This window comes from Elephantulus edwardii, unplaced genomic scaffold (assembly GCF_000299155.1).
Source record: "Elephantulus edwardii isolate Elephantulus edwardi_28Jun2011 unplaced genomic scaffold, EleEdw1.0 scaffold00037, whole genome shotgun sequence".
Classification (NCBI taxonomy): Eukaryota; Metazoa; Chordata; class Mammalia; order Macroscelidea; family Macroscelididae; genus Elephantulus; species Elephantulus edwardii.
Genome location: NW_006399787.1, coordinates 12,227,303 through 12,237,495, shown reverse-complemented (window position 1 = coordinate 12,237,495; position 10,193 = coordinate 12,227,303). Strand labels below are relative to the sequence as shown.

Genomic DNA, 10,193 nt, shown 5'->3' with positions numbered 1-10,193 from the left:
ACAAACAGGTTTGTCCTGGAGAGGGTGAAGCCAGAATGTTTCCTGGAGTCAAGGATTCTGAAGCTTCATCTGACATACTTTGGACATGTTGCAAGGAGGGACCTTTGGAGAGGGACATCATGTTTGGAAGAGTGGAGGGACCGTGCAGGAGAAGAAGACTCTTGATGAGATGGATCTGTTCAGTGATTGGGGTAATGTTGGAGACAGTGAGGTTGGCACAGGATAGAGCACAGGATAGAGCAGGGTTTAGGGCTCTTGTACATAGGGCATATAACAATAAACAACATTAGATATCATTCATTTTTAACATTGTCTTTCCTATTTCATGTGAAAAGTACTGAAATCATAAAACCAAAAGTCTGTATGTAACTTAAGCAGGCTGTACCCATATTTATGTTCACCTTTGGCCTTGCTGCTCAGCCAGGATGTGACCTGGTAAAGTCACTTCACTCTCCTGAACCTCAGTTTTAATAAAGTGGGGATTTAGGTTAAGATCTTGAAATTCTATTCTCACCTCAGAAATGCAATGTGTTCTATGACTAGGGCATTTGCTTATATGACCATAATGGGGCCATTTTTATAGTATATTTTTTTAGACCTCATATTTTCTAATTTCCTAATTTTTAAGACTTATAAAATGGAAACCATGTTAAGCCAATAATAGAAAATGACTAATATTTACTTAATAATAACTTGGAAATCAGGATAACATTTTCTTATTAGAGAGTCAAAAATGTTTCAAAGAAAAGTCAATGATTCTTGTCCCTCATCTTATTGCTAATAATTTTGTATGACCAAGAACTCAGTGCTGGTGAGTCTATCTCAGCTTTTAGTAATACTATCAGGAAGAGTAGAACTACCCCATAGGGTTTCTAAAACGGATCTTTATGGGAGCAGACTACCACATCTATCTCCTTTGGAGCAGGTGGTGGATATGAACTACTGACCTTTTGGTTAACAACCTTTTGTTTTAACATCTTTGTCAGAGGGTTCCTGTTATTCAGTAAGAGTTTGTTATAAAATCACAACTTCTGGTATGACCTTTGGAGTTACTGTTTTGTAAACTGCAGTAGATTGTTTGAAGGAACATAGTGCTCAAAGCAAACTAGTCTTTGCCAACTAAGTGAAATTGTTATTTGGGTTAAAGTTGACTCTTAGGAAACCAGTTTTTGTATGGTTCAAGGTCCAAAGATCAACTGAGGGCAGTAGATAAAGAGTCTAGAATCCAGAAACTTGAATTCCATGAGAATGAAAAACGTCTCAGTTTTTAAAATTTGTTTTTGATGACATTTATTTAGATTTCTGTTTTGTTTCTTAAAATTAGGAATATGTTTTACCTGTTTACTTTGGCAAAGGTGATGTTTCTGCTACTTTGTGAATTTTAATATTAATAATGAAATAAAAAGCTGGCTCTGAGTTTTCACTTTTCTGAATTCCCTCATAATTTTAAAACTTAATGGTGATTTACCTCTAATCTTCTTAAGTGAAAAAATGTGGAGTTCTTCAGAATGTCCCAAGAGATCCTCTGGTAGTAAATCGAGAAGAGAAATTGAAACTACTTGAAGGATTTCTGCAAAATCATTTCTACTGTTACAGAGAAATTACAAATTAATATAAGCATATTCATGTGTCTTAAAAGGGAGTGCTTTGAATCCTAGACAACCAAAGAATAATAAATACCAGGGAGCTGTGGTGGCCTAGTGGCAGGAAACTTCACTGCAATCCCAAGGGTGCTTGGTTCAAATTCTCTAGATGCTGTGCTAGAGAAGAAGGGCCAATCCCTTCCTGTGCCAGTTGGATCCGATTCGAAGGTACACAACAAAGAAAAAAATTAAAAAAAAAAAATTATGCCAGAAAAGTATTTTTTATCTTGTATTTTTATTTCATATTTAAGGGAAAAATGGCAATCCAGTAGCAGAGAATTTCCGCACAGAAGAAGTCACATTGCCAGATGATGTCACAGAAGGACAAGTAAAGATTAGAACTCTTTATCTTTCCGTGGATCCTTATATGGTGAGAATCAGAATTTTGTGTGACTTAGTAAAAAAAGAACTTTTTTATATTTCTCAGGTGTTTGCATCTCAAATATTATCATCTAGTGCTCATGATTAAGAAATATTTGATCAATTAAAGCTTGATGTTTATTAATAACATTTACCTTTCTAACTGGTGTTATTAAGCAGTGTTGTAGGAGGCAAAGCTTTATAATAGTGCCCGCAGTCAGTCAGGCTCCTTCAAGTGTCTTGGTCAATTCCAAGTAGTAAGTAAGCTTGAAGATAGTAAATTAGATTTGTAAGTTCTTGCAGATTCGGTTTACAAGGCTGGCTTTCTGCAAGACTTCTATTCTATATAAGACTTCTATCTAGTAGGATAACCTATAAAAATCTCCAGCCAACCTGGGCAAAGGCTGTGGCACTGACTCGGGCTCCATGGGATAGCAGTTCCAGTTCAGCTCTGTCTCCCATCATTCTCTGTTCTTCCACTCCTTCTGCTCTTATCTAGATCACAGTTTGACTCTCAGGAATTTCTAACTCAAATAAATGCACACTGTACTCTTCTTTCTTTTTAGTTGCAAGAGTCTCATTTTCTGCCTCTTATTTGTGGCTGACTTTAAGAAGAATGGGAGTCTCAGAGCATTTAACAGTGCTCATGTGGAACCTATACCTCGACCCGCAGGCTGTTGTGCAAACCAAGCAGGGGAACACTGCATGGTTTAAAATTAAGAAGTGAGTGCATCAGGGTTGTATTCTCTCTCCATACTTATTCAGTCTGTGCTGAGCAAATTATCCAAGAAGCTGGACTCTATGAAGAGGAATGTGGCATCAGAATTGGAGGGAGATTCAACAGTAACCTGTGTTATGCAGATGACACAACCTTGCTTGCTGAAACTGAGGAAGACTTGAAGCACTTGTTGCACAAGATCAAGAAATGCAACCTTCGGGATGGACTGCATCTCCATGGCAAGAAAACAAAGATACTTACCATTGGACCTATATGCAACATAATGATGGATGAGAAGAGGTTGAAACTGTCAATAACTTCATCTTACTTGGATCCACAATAACACCGATGGTACCAGCTGTCAGGAAATAAGGAGATGCATTTCACTGGGAAACTCTGCAATTAGGGACCTCCCCAAATTATTGAGGAGTAGTCAGCTCAGTTTGAGGACTAAGATGTATCTGATTTAGGCGATTGTCTTTCCAATCACTTGCTATGCATCTGAGAGCTGGACAGTGAATAAGGTTGACAGAAGAAAAATTCATGCCTTTGAGCTGTGATGTTGGAGAAGAGCACTGAACATCCATCACATGGATGGCCAAGAGAAAAATATGTCTTGGAGAGGCTGTAACCAGAGTGCTCTTTGGAGGCAAGAATGATGAGGCTTTGTCTCACAGACTTTTGGACATGTTGCTGGGAAGAGGAGAGGGTCAGCAAAATTTTGATATGGTGACTGCCATAATAGGCTCTAGTGTGTCAGGAAGTGTGAAGATGGCACATGATAGGACAGGGATGAGATCTGTTGTTCATAGGGTCGCTATGAGTCGTACTCAACTCTAGGGCACCTAAGAAGACTTGATTTAAGCCAAGTGACCAATCCCCTCTTTAGTAGACTATACACTTTGTATTTTCCCATCTGAAAGATGCTTTTAATCTCATTGACATCATTAGCACAATCCCTCCCAGCAGTGTGGTGAAAGACAAAGCGAAGGTTAGGAAAGCTGTTTTGAAAAGCTGGTATATTGCATTAGCTTTTAGAGTAATCTCCAAGAAAATAAACCTCATCAAAATAAGAAAGAGGAAAGTTATAAAGACTTCGTGATGATGAGAATGGCACAGGATAGGCCAGGTTCAGATCTATTGTTCAGAGTTGCTATGAGTCGTATTTGACTTGATGGCACCTAACAACAGCACACTGAAACAACAGAAATGAAGGAAATAAGGAAAGTCATAAACATATTTAACTCAGCACAGGAAAGTAGATGAAACAGAGAAACCAGTAACACCACAAAAGAGTATGCAGCAAAATGACAGCAATAAAACTATCAGTTTAGAATATTGTCAGTACTGAATTGAGAACTCAGAAGTAAATCCATCCACCTATAGACAGCAGCAGTTCATGGTATGTTTTGTATTCTTCTCCAGCACCACAACTCAAAGGCATCAAGTCTTCTGTCATCCTTAGTCATTGTCCAGCTCTCTTGTGCGTACATAGCATGTAACTGTAAAGACCATGGCCTTGATCAGGTGCACCTTGGTCTCTAGACTGATGTCATTGCTCCTCCGCACTCTGGTAGGTCCCTGACAGCAGACATCCCCAATGCAATTAATCTTTTGATTTCCACTGACTGCCAAGAGAACAAATAGATCTGTCTTGAAGAGGGTGAAACCAAGTTTCTCCTTTGAGGCAAGGATTTTGAAGCTCCATCTCACCTACTTTGAGCACGTGGCCAGGAGGAACCAGTCCTTGGAGAAGGACATCATGCTTGGAATGGTGAAGGGGCCGTGCAGGAGAGGAAAACCCCGGATGAGATAGATTGATAGAGTAGCTGGGGCAGTGGGAGTGTTTTGGAGTCAGTGAGACTGCTTTGGGATAGGGGAGGCTTCAGAGCTGTTGTACATAGGGTCGCTGTAAGTTGCAGGCAACTTCATGGCACATAACAACAACAACATGGACAGCTGATCCTTGACAAAGAGATGGAATCAGTTAAGTGTGGAGAAGGCAGCCTGTTTAACAAATGAGTGTAATTCTTTAAGCACAGCGGAGCCTGTGAGGATGGCACAGATGGAGTAAGAAGGCAAGTTTTTGATCAGCTTTGCATTGGATTGCTGTGAGTTGGAATCAGCTTCACTGCTGCTTCTGTGCGGGTTAACTGTGCTGGAATCTATAACCCAAATGAACCTGCGCTGTATTCTACATCTCTCTCCCTGATAGTGAGATACCCATATATCTGCTTTAAATTGAAGAATTTAAGCCTCATAATGATGGCAAAACTGCACCCAAGTAAAATGAAAGCCTTGTCAACTTTAGTATTTTCTCCATCTATTATAATGACGTTAGGGAACTCTGTTGGCCTAGTGGTAAGAAGGTATGCTGCAATCCCAAAGGCATATCGTTCAAATCCATCCTCTGCATTATGGAAGGATGGCTTCTGAAAACCAACTGGTAGGTCAGTTATGAGTTGGTTCCGACTTGACGGCACACAACAACGACTACATTATAATGTTCCTTTTGGTCCAATCGTAAGGACTTCTGTTTTCTTGTGACTTGTAGTGTAAAAAGTTTTGTTTTCTTCTTTTTTAGAGTGACAATTAACTGGAGAAGAAATTGTCTTTTTTTAAAGTTAAATTTATTATTAATTTCAGTAAAAATTTAGAGACTTTGGATTTCCATTCATTCATTGTTGCACTTTTCTCTCCTCCCAACCCTACCCCCTAGTACACTACCCTCTTGGAAAAGTAAAAGATAAATTCTTTCCTTGTTTTACAAACCCTCCCTTAGTTCCACTCCACCATGTAGCCTTCCCTCCAGACTTCTGTCATGGCAAAAATACCTAATCACATATCCCTTTTAAACAGTTTTCTCCCTCATCTGTTTCAATGCAGTATACATTATTGACCGCATCTTTCTCAGTCTCTCCCCAACCCCAAGGTCAGTCCTGTTTTACAGCAGTGGCACCATGCAGTATTCGTCCTTTTGTGACTGAGATACTTCACTCAGCATAATGTCTTCCAGAGTCACCCATTTTGAATAATATTGCATGAGTTCTTTGTTTTTCAATGCAGCATAGTATTCCATTGTGTGAATATACCACAGCTTCTCTATCCATTCGTTTGTTGATGGGCACTTAGGTTGTTTCCAACTCCTTGCTATTGTGAACAGCCGTGATAAAAATGGGTGTGCATATATCTGCTTGGATGTCAGTTATGGTCTCTTTGGGGTATATTCCCAGTAGTGGAATTGCTGGGTCAAATGGTATCTCTATTTGCAACTTTTTGAGAAAGCGCCATACCGCCTTCCACAGTGGTTGCTCCATTTTACACTCCCACCAACAGTGAATAAGGGTTCCAGTTTCTCCACAACCTCACCAGCATTTGTTGCTTGCTGTTCTGTTAAATTTTGCTATTGTTACTGGGTGAGATGTTATCTCATAGTTGGTTTTTTCCCTTTTTTTAAATGAAAGTTTACAGGGACTTAGGATTTCTATTTGTTCATTGTTGCACACTTTCCTCCCTGCCTATCCCTTTCCCCAGTTTGCTTTTCTCTGAAAAGTTAAAAAAAAAAATATCTTTCATTGTTATATAATCCTCCCCAATCCACTCCACTATGCAGCTTTCATTCTGGACTCTTGTCATGACAGTAATATGTAATCATATATTCCTCCTAAACAGTTCTGTCCCTCATCTGTTTCAATGCAGTATGTATTATATATTTCCTCTTAGTTTTCCCCCAACCATGATGTCAGCTCCATTTTACAACAGCAACACAATGTAATATTTGTCCTTTTGTGACTGAGATATTTCCCTCAGCATAAGGTCCTCTAGGGTCACCCATTTTGTATAATATTTCATGTGTTCCTTGTTTTTCAATGCAGCATAGTATTCCATTGTGTGAATATACCATAGCTTCTCTATCCATTTGTTTTTTGATGGGCACTTGGGTTGTTTCCAATTCTTTGCTATTGTGAACAAAGCTGCAATAAACATAGGTGTGCATTTATCTGCTTGACAGTTATGGTTTCTTTAGGGTATATTCCCAGTAGTGGAATTGCTGGGTCAAATGGTATTTCTACTTCCAACTTTTTGAGAAAGTGCCATACTGCCTTCTATAATAGCTGCACCATTTTATACTTCCACTAACAGTGAATAAGGGTTCCAATTTCTCTGCAACCTTTCCAGCATTTGTTATTTGCTGTTCGGTTAAATTTTGCTACTCTTACTGGGGTGAGATGATATCTCATAGTTTTTTTGAGAGAAATTTTATTCTTAACTAACTTTTATATACCTTTTAAAATTTTTAAGTCACTGGATCTATTAGTAAACTAGTTTATAGTCTTATCAGACATAATTGTCTTTTTTCTTTAATCTGTGAAATGTTCTGATTTTTAAAAATTATTATTTTAATGAAAGTTTACAGAAAAGTTACATTTTCTTTCATTCATTGTTGCACATTTTTCTCCCTACCTTATTTGTTTGTTACATAATTTCCTCCCTCTCTTCCACACTTCCTCCAGTCTACTTTGCATCTCTTATTCTAGACTATTGTCATATAACAAATGTCTTAAGCATATGTTCCTTTCAAACAGTTCTTTTCTTCATCTGTTTTAATGCCGTTTTTATTATTTATCCCCTCTTTTCTTAGTTTTCCCCAAACGCCCATGTTAGTCCTCTTTTATAACAGTGGTGTTACTCAGTATTTGTCCTTTTGTGACTGAGATACTTCACTCAGCATAATGTCCTCCAGGGTCACCATGTTGTGTAATATTTTATGAGTTCCTTGCTTTTCAGTGCTGCATAGTATATACCAAAGCTTTACATTTGTTGATGGGAGACATAATTATCTCAATCTGTATTTTCTCTTTGTTAGCGTTGTAGAATGAATGAAGACACTGGCAGTGATTATTTAACACCATGGCAGCTTTCTCAAGTGGTTGAAGGTGGCGGTGTTGGAATTATAGAAGAAAGTAAACATACAAATTTTACTAAAGGTGATTTTGTGACTTCTTTCCATTGGCCCTGGCAAACCAAGGTTATTCTGGATGGAAGTGTCCTTGAAAAGGTGATGTATAATATAAAATACTTGATGTTCCCCACCTCTATAATACTAATTTTGTTCATTTTACATTTGGTTCTGTTTGTTATCAAGGGAAAACAACAACAACAAATCTAAATGATCTTTTTCCTAGATATCAAAATGTGACAAAGCTCTCCAAACTTTGTTCTTTGAACCATTGGCTAGAACACCATATAACTATTCATAGATTGCCATGAATGGTGTAATTTTTGTAGTTAATTTATTTCTTTTTATGTGTATGATTTAAAAACCTGAGCTATACTCATCAAAAACTGGTTTTTTTGCTAAGAACCATACCTTACCCTCTGCCACTGAGTCAATTCTGACATGAATTGACCCTGGTTGGGTTATAAATCTTTATGAGAGGAAACTGCTTTATTCACATGAAACAATTGGTGGATTCAAACCGCTGGCCTTTCAATTGGTAGCACAACACATAACACGTTACGCCACCAGAGTTCCTGCGCACTCTTGCAATGGTATGCTTAAAAGTTTCTGAGAAAGAGTTGTCTGTCTTAAGAAACTTCATTTGCTGTATTATTGAAATTCCAATCTCCTATCATAAATCCTGAGTCCAGTTTCTACTATTAGGTCTGGAATTATGTAGAATTACCTATATTTGGCTAATTTTGGCCCATCAAAATGATGGTTTTCTATAATACAATCTATTCATAATAGATATTTTATCAAGAAATTTATGTCTCTGGAACTATGTGTAAAATTAAAAAAATACTGTCTCACAAGTAGATATGAAAAGGAGATAGGAGAAATGTTAAAAGGCTTGTAAGTTGTGAAAAGCTGTTTAAATGCTTCTCTCTGTTTCATACATTTTTTTTATAATGATTTTTGAGTTTTTTAAATTTTATTTAATTATTTTGTGTGTGTACCGTCAAATCAGATCTGACTGGTACAGGAGGAGATTACCCCTCCTTCTCCAGCACAGCATCTGGTGGATTCGAACAGTTCACCTCTGGTATCTCAGTGTAGCTTCTTGCCACTAGGCCACCAGAGCTCCCTTGTTTCATACATTTTTTTAAAAAGTTTTATTTTGTATTGGTTTGCTGACAGAGTGTGTATACATTGTATCCTTCATTTACATAGTGTTTTATACAATCATTCCCATTCATTATGTTTTATAAAATTAATCACAAACTCAATGATAAATCTCTCTATAATAGCAACACATATCTCCTAGGTCTATTTGCTATTAATGCCCATAGGTCAATTTGATTGTCGTAGTTGTTCAAAATATATATTGTTCATAACAATAATTGTTCAAAAATTGTTCTTGATTTTTATCTAGATATTCTTTTAGTTGCTGAGGTTAAAGTTCCAATATCTCCAAACTATGATTGTGAATTTGTCAATTTATCCTTTTATTTATGATAGATTATTGATATATTTTGAAGGTTTATTAGTATTTGTACATGTTTTTATAACTTCCATATTGGCTTGATGAATTTACTCTTTAGAAATTATTAAATGTCCCTTTTTAATTTTATAATACTCATTGAAGCTGTCATATGCTGGCTATTAGGCTATTTTTCTTTGCTTTTAATTTTATATATCTGTGTCTTAATCTTGAAAACAACATATGTTGGGATTTACATTTTTGTTTATGCTGACAATAACTGCCTTTTATTTCTTACATTTAATAATTTAATTTAATTATTCATGTAGTGGGGTTGAAGTACCCTTTGTCATTTTGTTCGTACTTAGCTCATCTGGTCTTGCTTCTCCCTTCCTTTTCCCCAAATAATCTGAGGTTAACTGAATATTCTTAGTATATTGTTTTCATTTTTCTGTTAGCATCTTCATGTCATATTTTTTAAGTTTTCCTAAGAATTCCTTGACTTATTATCATTGATAATAATGTTTCAGCATTTTCTATAAAGTGTGGTAAACTTGAAAAAAAAATTAATCACAGTTGAACTCTGCCTCCCACTACCCTGTCTTTCCAGATCCCTGCTGGATCTTTCCCATTTCCTTTACCCTCCCCCCCCATTCCACCCACCAAATTGTGCGAGCCTGTGATTTCTCCCCTGCCTGTCCTCACCTCTCTGCTCCCACCCTCCCTACCTTGGATCCTCATACATGTTTTACTAGTTATCTTTCTATTTCTACAATAATGGTCTTCTGCAGTAATTGTTCTTATGAGACTGAGTTAGTTTGCTCAGCATAATGCTCTCCCAAATTATATAATAATTTTTGAAATCTTTGCTCCTGAGTGCTGCATAGTATTCCATCATGTGAATGTACCACAATTTCTCAAACTGTTCAATTGTGGTTGAACATTTGGGCTGTTTCCATGTTCTTGCAATGGTGAATACTTTAAAAAAAATATTATTAATTTCGATGAAAATTTACAGAGACTGTGGATTTCCATTCCTTCATTGTT

At 37.0% G+C, this 10,193-nt stretch overlaps 1 protein-coding gene across 1 annotated transcript in view; it reads left to right on the top strand.

Annotated features, from left to right (window-relative positions):
- The window catches only part of PTGR2 (prostaglandin reductase 2), a 28,420-nt gene that overhangs the window by 1,401 nt on the left and 16,826 nt on the right, over positions 1-10,193 (top strand). Inside the window, exons 2-3 of the mRNA XM_006884692.1 lie at positions 1,895-2,013; positions 7,589-7,780. Coding sequence (XP_006884754.1) covers positions 1,895-2,013; positions 7,589-7,780 — 311 coding nt within the window. The remainder of the gene's footprint in view (positions 1-1,894; positions 2,014-7,588; positions 7,781-10,193) is intronic.